Source organism: Ornithorhynchus anatinus, chromosome X5, assembly GCF_004115215.2.
Source record: "Ornithorhynchus anatinus isolate Pmale09 chromosome X5, mOrnAna1.pri.v4, whole genome shotgun sequence".
NCBI lineage: Eukaryota > Metazoa > Chordata > Mammalia > Monotremata > Ornithorhynchidae > Ornithorhynchus > Ornithorhynchus anatinus.
Window position 1 is genome coordinate 52263171 of NC_041753.1, and position 19758 is coordinate 52282928.

The 19758-nt window shown below is 40.2% G+C and overlaps 1 protein-coding gene across 12 annotated transcripts in view; it reads right to left on the bottom strand.

Moving 5' to 3' along the window:
• The window catches only part of JAK2 (Janus kinase 2), a 176188-nt gene that overhangs the window by 25543 nt on the left and 130887 nt on the right, over nt 1-19758 (bottom strand). For all 12 annotated transcript variants that reach the window (XM_029056389.1, XM_029056386.1, XM_029056385.2 and 9 more), the window contains 6 exons: nt 13353-13480; nt 11611-11749; nt 9530-9681; nt 9266-9416; nt 7739-7875; nt 418-607 (listed from right to left, as the gene is read on the bottom strand). In XM_029056389.1, coding sequence (XP_028912222.1) covers nt 418-607; nt 7739-7875; nt 9266-9416; nt 9530-9681; nt 11611-11749; nt 13353-13480 — 897 coding nt within the window. The remainder of the gene's footprint in view (nt 1-417; nt 608-7738; nt 7876-9265; nt 9417-9529; nt 9682-11610; nt 11750-13352; nt 13481-19758) is intronic.

Sequence of the window (19758 nt, forward strand, 5' to 3'; positions counted from 1 at the left end):
TGTAATGGACTCTAACTTTTACTCTATTTTCTTTGTGGACGCCCTGAGGAGATAGGTTTCTCTTTTTTAATTGACGGCACAGCACAGGATACCTTTTTATGGGTCTGCCTAGGAAAGCCTTCCTGTGGCTTAGGACCAGGGGAGAGGTTTCCCGCAATTGCTTGGCGCAATTCTGAATCATTTGCCCTGTTGCCCTGTTGTTGTTTTTTCACCACAGCTCATATAAATTTGTTTTTAGGCTAATCAATCAATCAATGGTATTTACTGAATGCTATGTGCAGAGCACTGTACTGTACCTTGGGAGAGTACAATACAAGAGAGTTAACAGACATGTTCTCTGCCCATAATGAGCTTACAGCCTAGATGGGGCTAATGTGGACGAATCTTTAAGAAAACAAGCTTAGATGCACAACCTACCGGCACTATAGCAGACTCCCTTGTATTTGACAATGTTATCATGCTGCAGGGATTTAAGAATTTCAATTTCTCTTTCAAAATCTCGCAAGTGCTCTTCAGTGCTGTGCTGAAGCTTTTTCACAGCTACCACCTCACCAGTATTGTCTTGCAGGGGGTCGTATCGGCACATCTCCACACTGCCAAAATTACCCTGGACAGTAGACAAAAGCGCTTCCATTCAGATTTTTCCTTCCAAGTTTTTCATCCAATAAACAGGCTAACTGAATTAGAATAATGTAACTGTAAGTAGCACCAGGATACAGGCCAGAAGAAATTGGAACAAACTGCTAGAGGATGCAAACTGACAGAACTAAAAGTCAGAAACATGACTCCACCTACTTATCCTAAATTTGACGCTCCATGCCCAGTTTTCCATTTCGCCCCTTCAGATAAATCTGGGTTTTTTTTTTCAATGGTATTTGTTAAGCACTTACTCTGTACCAGGCACTCTACTAAGTGCTGGGGTAGATACAAGCTAATTAGGTTGGACACAGTCCATGTCCCATGTGAAGCTCACAGTCTTTTAATCCCCATTTTACAGAGGAGGGAACTGAGGCACAGAGAAGTCATCCAGCAGACCAGTGTCAGAGCCAGGATTAGAACGCAGGTCTTCTGTCTCCCAGTACATAAGTAGTGCACAACCGAGAGTGGATGGGGTGGGCAGATGACAGATTGGTCAGAGAAGACTTCTTGGAGAAATATGATTTTAGCAGGGCCTTGACGGTGGAGAGAATGGTGGTCTGTCGGATACGGAGGGGGAGGGAGTTCCAAGCAGGAAGGAGGACATGAGCAAGGGAATGACAGCGAGAAGGATGAGATCGAGGCACAGTGAGCAAGTTGGTGTTAGAGGAATGAAGCGTGCGGGCTGGGCTGTAGTGGGAGAGGAACCAAGAGAGGTAGGAGGGAGAGAGCCGATGCCATAAAGTCGTTGGTGAGGAGTTTCTGTTTGATGCAGAGATGGGCGACCATTGAGGAGTTTTTGTGCGCAGAACAATATTTTAGATAAGTAATCTGGACAGCGGCCTGGATGGTTGAATATTACTGACTGAAACCCTTTATCCTCCAAGAACTAACTAGAATATTATAACTTTCATGAGAAGCAGCTTGGCCTAGTGGAAAGAGCATGGGCCTGGGAGTCAGAGGACCTGGGTTCTAATCATGGCTCAGCCACTTGCCTGCTGTGTGGCTTCGGGCAAGGTGCTTCACTTCTTTGGGCCTCAGTTTCCTCATCTGTAAAATGGGGAGTAAATCCTACTCTCTCCTACTTAGACCGTGAGTCCACGTCAGTCAGTCAATCGTATTTATTGAGCACCTACTGTGTGCGGAGCACCATACCAAGTGCTTGGGAGAGTACACTATAACAGACACACTCCCTGCCCACAACTTGCTCACAGTCTAGGTGCGGGGGAGACAGACACTAAAAGAAATAAATGTGCGACAGGGACTGATTATCCTGATTATCTTGGGTCTACCCCAGAGCTTAGTAGCTTGGCAGACAGTAAGCAATTATTATTACTATTATTATTATTCTAATTGAAGAGGATCTCTGCCTAAAGGGATGCATAATGCTAACAGCTGGATCTTCTAAAGAAAGCCAAGACGACAACATTTTTACAAAGATGTGGGTTACGTTATATGTGCAATTACTTTTGCAGGGTGGCATTTAGGAGTGTCCCGAGAAGACAATAAGAATAATCGGGCTGACCTAGAGGCATGTCCATTCAAGCATGCGAAGCTGGAGCACATATTGCACTCCTAGATGCAGATGGGTAATTGCCACAACTAAGGAAGTCTCAATGATTGAAAAGCACTCTTTTTGCAATGTTTTGCCTTCCATTTCCATTTCCTATAAACCAAATTACTGTACTGAGAAATCTTTTTAATTAAAAACGTATTTAGAAAACGTTTTTATTATACTTTTCTCAACTTCCTTTGTATTAATGTGCTACATTATAAACATAAATGATCCAATACAAAACTCCACAAACCAACCAAGATTAAATCATCAAACAAAAGAGGATAAATTAATCAAAATTCAAACGTATTTTAAAAATGGAACAATGTGCTCTATTCATTCAGTTTCAAAAGTGTAATTTTGTCTGTGGCTGATTATTCATGCTTCTCCAGGGTAGCAATGTATTCTTGGTGAGATTTCTAGATTAAATCGAAATCTCACATTCTGTTTAAATTTGATGTCTCACAAGTACTGACAGTATGAATCTAAATGCTATGTTTTCATTTTATGAAATGAAAAATGAGGAGTGAGAGCGGGAAGGGGTTCTTCATTCTCTACTAGGTTTGGAGGCGGCTGATTTCTTTTTCAACTCTTTCAGAGAAACGTTTCCGAGGTGATATCCTATAAATAGCCAGGCAGAATGAAAGAACATTTAAGACAAAAACAAGTATTTTAAATTAAAGATTCATTTTGCCTCAACGTCGCCAAAATTAAATTTTGTTGGCTGCAATTTGGGGAAGTTCTGTTTACTACTTCAACCCAAAGGAGAAACAGCTATTAAGAAGTTGGCTCCATAAATGTCTTTCAGCCAGGGAGTCAAATAGAGCTGATTAGGAACAGTATGTTTGCTGGAAGAAAAACTTCAGTGGAACTGCTAGGTTATATTGAAAATAACTGAAATGGTCTGCTTTAATGTACCAAGGTACTTGGAAGAGATATAGCATGCTCTGTAAATATTAGTGAAGGCTCTCATCCTTTCTGGGTACTCTAATTAATAATAATGATAATGACATTTGTTAAGCACCTACTATGTGCCAAGCACTGTTCTAAGCGCTGGGGTAGATACAAGGTTATCAGGTTGTCCCAGGTGGGGCTCACAGTCTTAATCCCCATTTTACAGATGAGGTACCTGAGGCACAGAGAAGTGAAGTGACTTGCCCAAGGTGACACAGCAGGCAAGTGGCAGATCAGGGATCAGAACCCATGACCTCTGACTCCCAAGCCCAGGCTCTTTCCACTAAGCCATGCTGCTCCTCTGCTTCTCCTTCAATTGCCAAATGAGCTAATGTAGGGGCTCCTTGAGGCCTCTGATTCAGTAGAGGCTAGCTCCTGGTGAAAGTGGGATGGGGTGGAGAGGCACCTCTGAGCTGCCAAAGCAGAGAGCCCTTTCTTGTTGTTGTGGCCCTCACTGCCCAGAAGCCTGGCTCTCATGGATGTCTTGCAACACTTTCTATTGTCATCTACCAATCTCTAGTTCCAGACGGAAAATCGAGCTGATGGATGGGAATCCCAGATCCCATCAATCAGTCGTATTTATTGAGCGCTTACTGTACTAAGGCACTTGGAAGAGTACGATATAACAATATATCAGATACATTCTAGGAGTGTCATCTGGACAGGTTTTCTAGGGCATTCGGGCTCAGGAGGTAATCTGACAGGATCGTGAGCAAGTGTCGGGCAATACTTAGTACACACTAGGCTTCTGCATCCTAAAGGTGATGCACCGGGGTGGGGGACGGGGGGAAGGACAGATTTACCTTGTGCCTGTATCCCAAAGCAGTACTGGTACCCTGGCTTTTGGGGTCCTTTCAATTTCTCTTGATCTCACTACTTGTTACAGCAATCCCATTCAGAAAACCACTCCTTTTCTGTCAAAAGTTCCAAATTATTCCTCTGAGCTCTGAGTTTGAAGAGAACCAGAAATGAAAGGCCTGCGATTGTTCTTACCTACAAACCCTTAAAAAAACTGACTAGATCCTAGCCTGGGATGAAGGTGGAGCTAGTTGAGGTGGCCATGGATGTCTTCCTGCAGAATAATAGTAACAATAGCAATAACATTGATAGTGGCACGTGTTAACGCTTACTAAGTGATTCCCACGCCTGTGCTCTTTCCACTAGGCTAAGTGCTTCTCCAGGATTCTGATTCCTAGAATGTCTCCTCACCGAGGCTCAAGTGTAGATTTCATAAATAGATTCATAGATCCACAGATACAAAGAGATGGTGAGAGGACATGGTTTGCTGCTGTTGGTAGAAGTCTCCTGTCACCATTGTCACATACCCACAACTCTTTTTTTCTGCTAGGAAGGTTGGGAGGGAGAGGGGGGATAAATAGCATCCCCATCACCATGGTCAGCCAATTAGCTCCCCAATTATTTGGCAAAAGCAATGAAAGGTGTGTGTGTGTGTGTGTGTGTGTGTGAGAGAGAGAGAGAGAGAGAGAGAGAGAGAGAGAGAGAGAGAGAGAAGTGAGAAATAGATTATAGGAGCAGGAGGGGAGAGGGAGAAGACCCTAGGTCTGTTGAAACCTTCCATAATCTTTCTAGAAGACACTGGGCAAGTCCCAGAAAATGTCTTTACCTAAATCTCCTCAGTGGGAAAATTGGAAATAAAGATAACAGTATTTAATTCACAGAGCGGTCTGAAGCTTTGCTAATTACTGTTTTTGAATTAAGCAAAAGTCCTTCAATGTGCACCACTAGCCATTAGATTAAGTGTGTATTCATCTGCTTAAGATCTAAAAGAAATTCCACAGTCCTAATGGAAATGATCAGGAAGAAGGCCTAATGAGATATTTTCAAAAACTCTGCCTCTCTTTCCCATTGCCTTTTTGCTTGGTAATCTGAATGGGACACTTCTGAGTACATCTGTAACAGACAGATCTCTGTACCTTGGGATGTGGGAACAGTAGAAAAACATCAGGGTGGTTGGGAGATTGTGGAGCTAAAATGTGGATGGGGCCAAGGCAAATGGGGGAAAGAAGAGGATCTGTGCGGCTAAAAATTTCTGAAAACTACCTGGAGGCTGGACATTTTTTTATTTCCAATGTAGAATAGTTTATTTTATTTTGTGGTGGCGATTCTCACTCATTCTGAAAGATGGTAGGAGAACAAAATCACATTGGTATTTAAAGGTTAAAAAAATCATATATTGTTCAATCCTGGGATTGTGAAGGCAAATAAGACCTTGAATACATACTGTTCCCACATGCCGCATTTAAAGGCTTTAGCAATGGTTCTCAGACGGAATAACACTGAAGGATTTTCTTTATGGCTGAAAGTTGAAGGTGAGCCTTGGCCCTATCTGGTGTCCCAATCCCCCCTGGTTTAGAAACCAAAACAGTTGTTGGGAGATATGGCAAGGATCAGGCTGGTAGGATCCCCACATTGTTCACAGTCTGGGCCAAACAAGAAGGTGGATTAGGACCCAGTGACACTTTAGGAGATGAAAAATAGCCTGGCCAATATCACTATAGATGGTAAGTGATTAGGGAAAAGGTTGTCAGGCGGTAAGTCATGGGATGGAAGAGAGAAGAGCCCCAAGAAAAGTGATAGGAAGCGAAACATGATTAAAAATAAAAGGGATGGAAGAAATCATGAAAAATGGCATTAGATTTCTAGTTCTAGTTTCATTTTGCTTTTCACAATTCATCTGCGAACACGGTCAACTCAAATTTCGCCTCTTCTCCTTTTCCCAGTTCACCTTCTACAAGAGATATTAATGATCAAAATGGCAGGATTCAGGAGGGAGGCAGGGAAACAAAAGGCGTAGGTAATCCACAGACTGCATAATCAGTCCCTAAATAAATTTTGAAGTTTGAGTGTATATGAAATATGTAGATCAACTAGTTTAAAAGTTACAGCAAAGAGAACAAAACAGAATACTTAAAGGACTCTCTCTGTTCAAACTAATCATCACTTACAGGAATCTAAGACAGGTGTCAAGAAAAAAATTAAGATTTTAATCAAATGTCTCCTGATATATGAGTTCCTAGCAGAGGAGGGCAACACCTCTCTGCCCTTGCCTGCATTATTCCACAAACATGGGTGGGGGGTATTTATATGCCCGGAGCATTGCTGGAATGTGTAGTGACCATAAAAAGCTGAGAAAGTAACAGTGGCCATGGCAGAGCAAGTGAAAAAAGTGGGGTGCTGCCTCAGTTACTCTCAGCCATCTTTCGTAACCCAGGCAGACGGGGCAGCCATGGTGCAGCAGTGCTCATGACTGGGGAACTGGCATTAAGGGCGCTGCAGGTGAGGAGTCAGTCAATCATGTTTATTGAGCGCTTACTGTGTGCAGAGCACTGTACTAAGTACTTGGGAGAGTATAAAATAACAATATAACAGACATCTCCACCCATCTTCTACCTTGAGCAGCAGCTCACTTTTCCCATTCCTAGGGCTGGTCTTGATACCTAGATGATGATTTGGTGGTGAGAATCAAAAAGCAAAGCAAATTACCTCAGAGAGCTGGGCCCAATATTTGCGAGGACATTTTTCCTCTTTGTCAATGAACAAATGGAACAGTGCCCAGTGCTTAGAACAGTGCCTTGCACATAGTAAGTGCTTAACAAACACCATTATTATTATTGTATATGTACATATATGTACACATATATATGCATATATATATGCATATATCTGTGTGTGTATATATATATTTAATGTTGAATTGCTTGGAAGCTCCTTTTGACTAATTTATTTCTCACAGATGCTATGAAACTCCAAAGGATATGTCTTGCTATTGCCTAAGCACTCTTTGATGCCTAGTTTTTATTTATGGGGTAAAACAGATGTTCAAAAGTGGAAAATTGTAAGCAGTGGCTTTTGACATAAAAATACCCCTGGTAGTGATTAAAAACTTGAAAACCAGTACCTGCACTGAACAGGCTATGAACCTAATAATCGCAACTGAGTATTTTCACACATAAGGATCATAGAAACTGCAATCTCAGGTTTTAAAGATGAAGTTTACATATTATTTTCTGGAGACGAAAGTAGCTAATAATACTTATGGTCTACTTGACGCCTACAGAGACCTATGTGCTTTTCAAATAGTTTTTCAATAATCCTCAAAAAAATCTGTTTATCAAGGTGCATATTACTATCCCCAATTTAACATAAAAAAGAGTGCTAGCTTGTCCATGATCACAAAGCCAACTTTTATACTATGGGTGACTTACAATTTGTAACTTCTGGAAATCTAGTGACTAGTGCTTTGATCATGAAGAGATCTGTACAAAAGCAAAAACAAATCAAGATGTATCTGAGCAGGATCCCTACAACAAATGTTATTATGCTATTTTATTTTGGCATTTTGCATAATGATGGTTCAGCAAATTTGATAAGCAGATGCTGGCTACATGATGTAAAGAAAACTATGGACTGCCTGGAACAGATCTACTTCATTTATATCTGGAGAGAATAAGATTTACATAACTGACCCAGAAATAACAACCAAAGAAGGTTTCAATACAACCAAAGTCCATGAAATCACCAAAAGAAAATAAAAAATGTTCTCTTCACAAACAGGTCCCACACTGTTTTTACCTTGCCGAGCTGTTGTAGGAATTTAAGGTGTCTCTCTTCAAACTGTGTGGGGTCCCTGTCTTCAAATGCACCAGAAAATCCAAGAGCACCAATTCTCATGTTGGGTAACATGTCATTTTCTGTTAAAAGTTCATAATCTGGGAAAATAATAGACAACAAAAAGGAGAAATCACATCTCTATTATGTCAGCAAAGTATACCTTTCTATGGGCTTTAACAACATCTGAGTAACAACATTTATACTGGGTAAAACTTTTTTTTTTAATGTTTCAAAGCACACTGACCCTACTTTGAAAAGAGTTATAGGCCCCAGGATATATATATATATAAAAGGGTCACAGGTCCTTAGATCTGGTCTTTTTGCTAAATGGACAGGGAGGTGAGGTTCTGGTTAGTAACAGGGGACAAGGCAATCTGGTACTTTCAAAATAAGCATTAATGTTCTAATTAACAACCAGTTGCTGTATTTAACTATGAACCATTACAAAAAAACCCAGCAGAAATGAAAGCAATTCGGTCCAAATTGTCTAGATTAAAGCCAGAGCGGACACAGACACACATGAGTATATCCTTTGTAAACTTTCTCCTTCCATTAAATGCTGGTTTGCTTAAAATGACTTGCATAATAGTCCAGATGCCTCTTTTCACATTTCAATATTTCCTGAGCACCAATATTGCAAGAGAGGCTACAGAAGGCTAAATTTGATAATGTTTCTGCTTATTATCTAGACGATGCTGTATCGATTTTATGGCTAGGAACAAATTAAAATACTGGAGATAATGTCAGCTTTCACCTTGTCCTTGAGCCCTGAAAATGTGAGGCAGGACTGTGCAGTTGAGCACATGAGGACACAGGTTTAGGATAATCCTATACTGTAAGCTCATTGTGGGCAGGGAACGTGTCTACTGACTGTTACATTGAACTCTCCCAAGCGCTTAGTACAGTGCCCTGCACAGAGTAAGCACTTAATAAATAACACTGATGATGATGATAAACATACCCCTGGGTGGGTAGGGTTGGTGGAAAACTCAGTTCATGGAAACTGCCAAGTCCTGAAAAAACTTTTCGCCCACCCAAATGGTGATGAGCTGTCCTTTCATATTTGAAGGTGATGGCATATGAATGTTATCATGCAGGAGATATGTTTCAGAATATGCTTCTGGATAGATAAGTGGAAGACAGCATACTTCTAATGCACAAATTCATGAACACACACCCTGATGCTTTCACATTACATGGAAAATTGCATGGAAAAACTATTAGCCTCTCAGGCTCTGAAGAACAAAAATCTGGAAGAAAATAGGCCCATTCACACAAATTCACACAAATTTAGAAATTCTCGTCTCCTCAAAAGCCATGATTCTCCATTCCATGAAAGAATATTTTCTAGTAGAACATGCAGTCAGAAGACACGTTAGTAAATGAGAACTTTCTGTGTCAATCAGTACTCATACAGAGTCTAAATTCTTCACAGCAAACCAAAAGCCCTGGAAACGCAAGTCTATTCTCTCTCCTTCGAAACCCCACCTGGAGTGAACAAACTGTTGAGATCCCGTATGATGGCTCTGAAAGAAGGTCTGAAATCTGGTTCAAATTCCATACAGTTGTTGATAAGATTTGCTAATTCTGTCCATTTTGGTGCAGGAAGTTGGTGCCTGTCTTCGTAAAACTGTAGCTTCTATAATTTAGAAACACATTCCAGTTTTATTGTGTAAAACATGTGAATGGTCAAAAAAGTGAAATCCCTAAAAGGCAGAAGTAATTCCAATTTACATGGTTGGCAGAACTTACTCTTTGAGAATCAAGTGCACTCAGTGGTTTGTCTCCTCCACTGCAGATTTCCCACAGAGTGGTTCCAAAACTCCATTTATCTGTTGCCAAGCTTAGATTTTTGGGGTTTTCAATGCATTCAGGTGGAACCCATGGTATTCTCTCTAGAAGAACTTCATCATCATGAAAACAAAATGTGATGTTAAAGGTAGTTGGATTGCACAAAGTAATAATGCATGGGTCAAGTGTGCATACCAATTTTTTTCAAAGCCTTTAACTTTGCCAGCTGAACCCCCTTTTTCCCTCTCCCCATCCCCACCCTAGAGAATGGGCCCATACCTGGACCAAAACTCATTCAAGCCCAACTTTTCTTCTGGAGGATAGGAGGAAAAGGAAAGCATGACTTAATATGCACATTGTGGTAAGCGTGATTCTTTATAAATAATAATAATGGTATTTGTTAAGCACTTACTATGTGTCATGCGCTGTACTAAGCACTGGGTGGACAATGATACTCCAACCACCCACACCAGGCACTTCCATCTTCCCTGGTCTGAGGAATAGAATTCCATATAGGCTGGGTCCCAGAATGGTGGGACTGAATATTCAATCAATCAATCAATCAATTGATCAGTGGTATTTATTGAGTGCTTGCTTTGCACAGAACACTGTACTAAGGGCTTAGGAGAGTGCAAGTTGAGACTGGACTGGCCTGTGAAAAGCTTCTTCTGATTTGGAGTGCAGTGGCTCCTGGCATGGAGAGCAGTCCCTGCGTGCTCAACGAGGTTATGAATGCCAGCTGCCCTTATGGACAACCATAGAAGCTAAGTGAAGTCTCAGAGGGCACAGCTGAGCTTATTGGTTGGAGGTGGATTTGAACTTTTAGGGCTGGGCTTTGGCTGGCCTGGGATCCGTTTTGGCCCAAGAAGTCTGAAATTGGTGTGTGGGTTTGCTCCAAATTTGGCCTACTATTCCTCACTCCGACCTGAGTGCTGGTCTTTTTCATTCACTCATTCAATCGTATTTATTGAGTGCTTATTGTGCGCAAAGCACTGTACTAAGCGCTTGGGAGAGTACAATATAACACTTAACAACAAGCTTACAGTCTACAGTCTTTCTATCAGCCTCTTTAGCTTGTGTACTACAGTCCTGAAGAGGTAAAGACTGTGAACCCGTTGTTGGGCAGGGATTGTCTCTATCTGTTGCTGAACTTTACATTCCAAGCCCTTAGTACAGTGCTCTGCACACAGTAAGCGCTCAATAAATACGATTGAATGAGTAAATGAATAAAGACTGAACTTTCCCTTAATTATTTAATGGCTACACAGCAAGAGAACCCAGGAAATAAATCCCTTGACTAACAAGGGGGACTTGGAAATCATGATTTTTTAAAAATCTTTTCTTAAGTGATATTCTGTGTACTTCATATAAGTTGGCATAAGAACTGGTTCAACCAAGAGCAGCCACTAAGACTGTAGCGACAACCTCATGGGTTTTAAAAAAGGATGAATAATAATAACAATAATGGTATTTGTTAAGCACTTACTACATGCCAAACACTCTGCTAAGTTCTGGAGTACACACAATAAAATCTGATCAGACATAGTCCCTGTCCCACACTGGGCTGACCATCTATGGATAAGGGAGAACCAGTCTTTAATTCCCATTTTACAGATGAGGAAACAGAAGCACAGAATAGTCAAGTGATTTGCCCAAGGTCACAAAGCAAGCAAGCAAGTGGAGGGACCGGGATTAGAACTCAGGTCCTCTCCCATTGAGTTCTGTGTTCTCTCTACTAGGTCATGCTGCTCTGAGTGAATGAATGAATAAAAAGACCTGGATTTAAATTGTTCACTAAATTTAGGTGGCCTTAAAAATGGCTTCAAATCCTGAGTAGATTATATTGTTAACCAAGGTGACCACAATGATACAGACAATACAAGGAAAAACTACAGTATCACTTTTCAAAACCAACACCCCGGTGCATCACCATCACCACCAACAACTACATTTACTGAGTGCCTACTGGGTGTAGAATGCTGCGCCAGGCACGTGGTAACACACAATAGTTGTTAAAAAAGAGGCACGTCTGAAAAACTTACTGTCTTTCGGCAAAACTGTAATACTAATGCCCGGATCGCTGAGTTTGATGAAAGGAGGGTTTCCTGATTTCCTGTCCTCTTCCCTGATAAGTAAAATATTTTTTGAACACACATTCCCATGAATGAGATTTTTTTCCTCCTGTTAAAGGGAAATATGTGTACATGTAAAATAGAAATTCACTTGTAAAAATGTATGGGAGAGAATATTAAAACAAACAATCTGGAAATTTAGGAAATAAAAGATGAAATGATATGAACTTTACCTCCCACAATGAGTGATATGGTAAAGGCAGGAAGAATATACCAGTAAACAAGGCACCTAAAATAATGATGATCTATTAATCCATCATATTTACTGAGCACTTGCTGTGTGCAGCACACTGTGCTAAACACTGGAGCGAGTACAACATCTCTTAACCTAGAGTTTGTAATCTGTAGCACAATAAACTTCACAGTGAGATAAATTGACACCTCATTAATTCACTTTTAAAGCCCAGTAAAGATGTGACAAATCAACTTATAAAAAGTTGTGCTTTACATAATTGGTGGTTCACTCTTAGAAGTTACTCTATCTACCCCAGAAAAAGATGATTCTTCTTGGTTAGTTGGGCTAAGGATTTTCCCCGGTCAGTAGAGCAACAGTCGGGTATTAATATGCATCCCATCTATGCTCCGTAATGTCTGGCACTACAAATGCTCTGGCCTTTTGCTGCCTAGCTCTGCGGTAGGTAGACATAGAGAGGCAGGAGTTCTGCTTATCACAGTGTCAAGAGGAGGAAGAGCACAGACAACCTCAGAGCCCCTAATTTGGATTTTGCCTGTCTAGTGTTCTTGAATTCAGTGTTATAATAGCCATTTCTATGCAGTGACCAGACCTATTTTTCAAGGAACAGCAGGTGGGCCCATTTCAAAGCACCACACAAAAGGCATTTTATCCCCTTTTCTCCTTCGGAACCAAAGCCAGCCTTGGTGCCTATGCCGAGTTAGGCTTTAGTTCCGGCTCCAAATTTCTCTGAATCCTTTGAAAGGTTTATTTATTTCATCATTAGAAAATCCTCCACGGGCCATGTCTTGTAACAATTTGTGCTTGGGTAATTTATGTTTAAACCCTTGAAACTGATGAGACAGTGACAATGAATAAACCATACAATCATTACATAATTAACACTTAACCGGACAAATGAAAAACAGGCTTCCTATCATTTACATGTGTACTTTTTTAAGGAAGGAGGGAAATCTGATTTGTAGATTAATATAGGTGTAAAAATCCCCAATTGTGTGCTTAGAAGGACACCCATTATTCCACAGAGGAAGAGACCTTAAATAATGTGCCATCTATTCCACAATGTCCTCTTGGTCTCCATTACCAGTTATCATCATCGATAGTATTTATTGAGCGCCTACTGTTTGCAGAGCACTGTACTAAGCGCTTGGGAGAGTATAATACAACAGAGATGGTAGACATGTTCCCTGCTCAACGAGCTTACAGTCTAGAGAGGGAAACAGACATTAATATAAATAAATAGCTTATACTATATAATTTATCGCTATGTACATAAGTGCTGCGGGGCTGAGGGTGGGGCAAATATCAAATAGCCAAAGGTTACAGATTCAAATGCACAGATGACGCAGAAGGGAGAAGGAGTGGGGGAAAAGAGGGCTTAATTGGGGAAGGCCAATCAGACTACGTCTGGTAGAATTAATACAACAATACACCATTGTTAACAACACTAATCACTTACTAGAAAATGCATGGCCCATGCCAATTGTTTGGCCACTTCCAACTTCCACAAAATATTGATAGAATTCTTGTTTTTCTTCAGGTATGTGTCCAGTGATCCAAATTTGACAAACTCTTGAACCAGGATATCTAATTTAAAATGAAAAAAAGAACAACATGGCCCCAATATTTTATGTGAAAATACAAAACATAAATATAATGCATGTATTTACAAGTGAATGACTAGGAAATTTCAATTGAATTTAGTAACAGGGAAAGCTTAACCTTTAACATATTTTAGTCAGCTTTGGGGCAAAAATTAAAGTTTGAACAATGGCATATGTACTGCAATTGTTTTATTGCATCACTGTACTAAGGATTTTAAAAAATAATAGTAGTAATGGAAGTAATGGTATTGATTGAGTTTCTAATAAGTGCAATGCAATGACCAACCAATTCATTCAATCGGATTTATTGAGCACCTACTGTGTGTAAAGCACTGTACTGTACCAGATTTCTCTGAATCCTTTGAAAGGTTTATTTATTTCATCATTAGAAAATCCGCCAGGGGCCATGTCTTGTAACAATTTGTGTTTGGGTAATTTATGTACAGTACAGTGTGCTTGGGAAACACTAAGCGCTCGGGAGAGTATAATGCAGTAGATATAACAAACTCGGTTCTGCCACAACACATGTTTTCATTACGTTTTAAGTTGGAACATAATGCTAAAATCAGAGAATGTTATTCCAACAACATATAGTCTGTGTGGATGCAGCATGACATGGTGTCAGAAGAAATGGTTACACACATGCAGCACACATATGTAACACTGAATGGGGCGTTTCCTATAACATGATATTTTTCTTAATGGGGGGTTCTGCAAGACGGCAACCCTCTAGTCTGCAAGCACTGGATAAAGACGCTGTTTGATTATAGGTGAGCGGGGTGAAAGGTAAAGACTAAGATTTGTGAACTGCTCACTTCAATGACTACCGAATGTCTCAATGGGTTCTTCTGAAGTCTCTAATGACATATTTATTGGGACCTTATCGAAGAAAGACACCATTCTATTCTATCCGAGCAGATCGCATCGGGCTGGGCCTGTTTCGTTAGTGGATTTACCGAGCAGGTCCTCGACTTTCTCCATGGAGTTCTGCCTTTTGGAGTCTAATCTATTAGGAGGAACGTCTACTGCATTCCTGCAAGCTTCATGACCTGCCCATCTTTCATTCCACTGCTAGAGAGTTTGAACCGTGTCTAACACCCATCATTTCCTAATATCCTTGTGGGGAATGTGGTCCTTAAGTGAAAAACTTTGCGTGTGCATTGCTTTATGAGTTGCAATTCATTTCCCCGGGTGGTTTATATATGTCACATTGCAGCCAAATTGAAAACAACTTTGAATTACACTGTCAAATAATATTTTTTTATCATCAACAAGCATAAAGCAAACTGGAATTTAGTATTTCTTGCACTTTTCAGTTAGCTGATAGGGTGAGTAGGTGCTTTCAATGGTAGGGTAGTCTGTGGGGAATTTGATTAGTTCTATACCAGTATAAAATTCAGGATCATTCTTCATTTAGTGTGATTGGAAAGATCTCTGTGTGCCTGTGGGAGGAGAATTATTGGGAAGTAGCTTTGAAGACCTTCGGTGTCTCCTTTCTTCAGTAGCACTGTCTTTGTTCTTCTCCACATAGCTGTAGTTTCATTGCTCATTAATTATAAGCTTAAACCATTGTGTTAGCACCTTAGATGGTTTTCCTTCTGCTTTGAGTTTATTCCAGCCATATATTTTTCTTGTCTGGGCACTTTCCACATAACAGCATAACACATTGTGAACAGCATTTTCAGCTTTCAGCATTTTCAAATTACTTCTGGGCCAGATTCCAGATTTGTCCTTGGCTGAATGCAATTTACTGTGATTTTAAATGAATACAAGCCTTTGTAGAATTTTTGAATTTATTTTATTCAGTTTAATCCTGTGCTATCCATTCTCCATTTACATCTTTTAGTGTCACTAGGATATTCTGACTCAGTCTTCCATTTTTTCAACTCTCTTCAGAGCCTTCACTTCCTGCTGCTAGTCTTGGTCTCTTTTTTCTGAACACTTCATAGATCTTTTTAATTATCTCCAATCTGTCCTTGTAAAGCATCCTGTATTGTATAATTCATTAGGGTTTTTTTAACTTTCATGCCCACCCACTTCACCCTCATTTTCAGCATCCCTTTCTTGATTCTTCGCTGTTCCTTGACTCTGTTTTCATTTTCTTTTATATTTATTGACAAGATTATTTGCATAAGGAATACAGCATGATCTGGATCTATTCCCCTTACAGAGTTACATTTGAAGCTCAATAAATGTAATTGCTCTGCAAACACTTCTCCACTAAATTGGCACTTCCACACTGACTTCTTAATTTTTTTTAATAATATTAGTTAAGCGCTTACTATGAGAAGCAGCATAGTGTAGTGGATAGAGCACGGGCCTGGGAGGCAGAAGGTTATACGTTCTAATCCCAGCTCTGCCACTTGTCTGCTGCATGACTTTGGTCGAGTCACTTCACTTCTCTGTGCCTGAGTTACCTCGACTGTAAAATGGGGATTGAGACTGTGAACCCCAGATGGCACAGGGACTGTGTCTAACCCTATTTGCTTGTAACCACCCCAGTGCTTAGTACAGTGCCTGGCACATAATAAGCACTTAATAAATACCACAATTAATATCATTATTATTATTATGTGTCAAACACTGTTCTAAACGCTGAGTAGATTCAAGTTAATCAGGCTGGATACAGTCCCTGTCCCACATGGGGCTCACAGTCTTAGGAGGAGGGAGAACAGGTATTGCATCTCTATTATGCAGCTGAGAAAACTGAGGCACAGAGAAGTTAAGTGACTTGCCCAAGGCCATACAGCAGGCAAGGGGCCGAGCCAGGATTATGACTCATGTCCTCTGGCTCCCAAGCCCATGGCTTATCCACTGGGTCACGCTGCTTCTTAATTCTTTTAACTTGGTCTTCATGGAGGCGGTGATAATTTTTTTTTTTGGATTGCAGCAAGCCAATGCAAATGATGCTTTTGTCTATTGTCAGAATGCTGCAAAATATTATTTTCAGATACATCCATATTTAATTCATCTGGTTCTGGTTGGAGTTTTTCCCAGTCTATTGACACCTTTGTTCTTCTGGTTCTACTCTGCTCATGAGGGTAGACAGCCTTGGCAAAAGCAAATAATCAGACCTCTTGCTCGCTTGGCTACGTGTTGTTGTTTTTTCCAAATTTGTTAATAAAGCATTCTTGGACATTTTCCCTTTGTCCTGTGATAGCAATTTGTCCCACATATTGATCTCCTATGAAGAACACCTTCAACTTTCTTACAGAACTCTCCAGTCTCCTTGTCATCAGTCTGCTGTGTCGACCTGTCACTTGTACTATTTCCAGAGTATCATAGTGCCGAATAAATAAGATGAACTGATAAGAGGTGTACCTTTCAATCAGTTTAGAATGTTTGGAAAAATTGGAACATCTTAATGCCTTGAACAGGGAGTTAGCACTGGAGACACTTTCAATGGTTTGAACTGTTTTCTGAGATGCCAAATATGTTTTTTAGTTTTTGAGTTGGACTTTTTCTGTGTGTGTGTGTGTGTGTGTGTGTGTGTGTGTTACCCTCAATTTTAGATTGTGAGCTCCTGAAGGACAGGGATCCTCCTACTTTTCATTTACTTCCCCCATCCCAGTGTCTAGTATTGTGCTTGGCACACTTTGATGCACTTAAATAAATGACTGGGATGATGCTGATGATGATACAGCAGCTTTCAATCAGTGGCACTACATCCTTCTAGAGTGTAAGCTCCTTGGGGGCAGGGAACACGTCTACAACTCTGTTATACTGTACTCGTCCAAGTGCTTAGTACAGTGCTCCGCACACAGTAAGCACTCAATAAATACCCATTAATTGACTGATAATAAATCAAATTCCCCAAGGTCTGGCTCTCCTAATCTCTGCTTTACCTCCTCTAAAATAAATGACCCTCCTGTTTCACCGGGCAACAGGTTGTGTGGCTCTTCTTGCTTCCTAAATGCCGATGATTTTGCTCTAACTGTAGCTTTTTGGAGCTAGCCTTCGATGACATCTTATGATAGAATTTGCATATTATGACTCGGTTTAGGGATTCCCCTGACCCTTTCATTGCTCCTTATTTTATCCTGGATAACAAGTTTTGCTTGGACCAGTAAAGAAGTCTGCTTCCATTTTCCATGGCTCAATCTGTTAATTGTATTTCTTGAGCATGTACTTTGTGCAGAGCACTGTACTAGGTGCTTGGGAGAGTACAGTGTAACAATAATGGACACATTCCCTGCTCATGATGAATTTACAGTCTAGAGGGGGAGACAGACAGATTTTCCCAGTTTATACTACTTTGTATGGAATTTTTGGCAATTTTTTTCACATCTGAACATTTGGATTGTCACCTTCTGTAACATACAGCTATTTTCTACTTTACTAAGGCTTGATCCTTGAATGATAGGGGCCTTCATCAAATTCCCTACTGCCCTGCTTCCTCGCTCAACAAATTCACAAATTTTGGGGGGCCTAGTTGAGTTCGCACTCCACCATACTTTACTTTACATTTATATCCTGACTAATGCTGAGGCAGGGAGGTGGGATTTTGTATGGGTAGCATTCTTATGACTGTCTAGCCTTAAAATATTGCTACTTATTCAGTTTCTATATACGTATTTATCATTCTTTAAAGAACTAGTAATTAAATAGGGTAATAATGCTTTAGACTATCTCTGTACAGTAAAGGATATTGCAATGAATACTATACACTTTTGTAAGAATAGAGAAAATAAGCTCAAATTTCAATATCACGCTTAGTACGGTGCTTTGCACACAGTAAGCGCTCAATAGATACAACTGAATGAATACATTTCTTTCTCACTGTGTGGAAATCCTTCTCACAACATACACAGATATTAGCAGTTACTCCTTGACAATTTTATCTTCAAACAAATTGCTGTTGATTATCACTAAAGTATCATATTTTCTTTCCCAAAAGCAGATGTTCCCTTCCATGAACAGGGATAAAAACTATTCTGCCAGGGGAGTATCTTATGAGCCATATTACTAAGATCAAAGGATCAAGAAGCAACAGTTGCCCTCCATCCAATAGGCAAATGCTTAGTCACTTGGTTGTGACCCAGATTTCGTGGTTTGACTTTAGAAATACATTGCTATTTTAAACTCAATTTCCAAAAGAAATTTGTTGGAAGAAGAACATTTGTTATTTCAACATTCTTCACCACGCCAATGATTATATATTTCCATGGATGAATTTGGTAAATCAGGACAATGATGCTTATTGTGTAAGTTAGAGAAAAGCGCAGTGGGGAAAATTAAAATTGTGATAGCATGAAATCTGTATTAAAAATTTTAACATGGCTTTCATATACAATTTCTACTGTACAGAATGATATTCTGCCATGATTAATAGTTACGATAGATTCATATTTTTAAAAATACCCACAGGTTTGCATTTGAAAGTGTGCATTTGGGCCTACTTGGGTCACAATGCAAGAGTTACAGAAAAGTTTGGGCATTGGAGTGGACCACAAGCTAAGTGTAAATCAGAAGTATAGTGCCTTTGTTAAAAAAAACCAAAACAAGCTCGTGACTGGGATAATTAGATAATAACACAAACCACTGGGATGAAGGAAAGGTTTTGGAACTCCTGACCAGCTTGTGCAACCAACTTTTCATTCTAAACAACCACTGGGCTACATCAAGCACAAACTCCTCACCACTGGGTTCAAGGCTCTCCACCAGCCTTTTTCATTTTACATATCAATTCTCTTAAGGTACTAAACCCCAATTCACATACTTGGCTCCTCCCAAGCTCAACTTCTACCTCTACCCTGCTCAGAATTCTCCCACCTCTGTTCTCTTGTGCTCTTCTATCTAGTCTCCCTCCCTCTTCAAATCCACCATATCAAAATTTTCCCCATCTTCTGAGCCCTCCTAAAAGTCCACTGCCTCCAGATGAGGAGTGCACCTTTCAATCAGTTTAGAAAGTTTGGAAAAACTGGAACACCTTGATACTCCGGGCAGGGAGTCCGAACTGGAGAGACTCATTCTCAGTATCCCAAGCTGAATCAATCAAATATTCGCCTTTGCAATTATGTATCTGCCTTCATCTTAAGCACTTATGCATATACTGATTTTTGGATCGACGGTACAATTTATGTCTACCAGTATCTCTTCACGCCCCTCTCCACAATTAGATAAGTAAACTACTTGAGGCCAGAGATCTTCCAAAGCATATAACAGTAATACTAATAATAATGATGGTATTTGTTAAGCGCTTACTATGTGCCCAGCACTGTTCTAAGCACTGGGGTAGGTCCAAGGTATCAGATTGTCTCA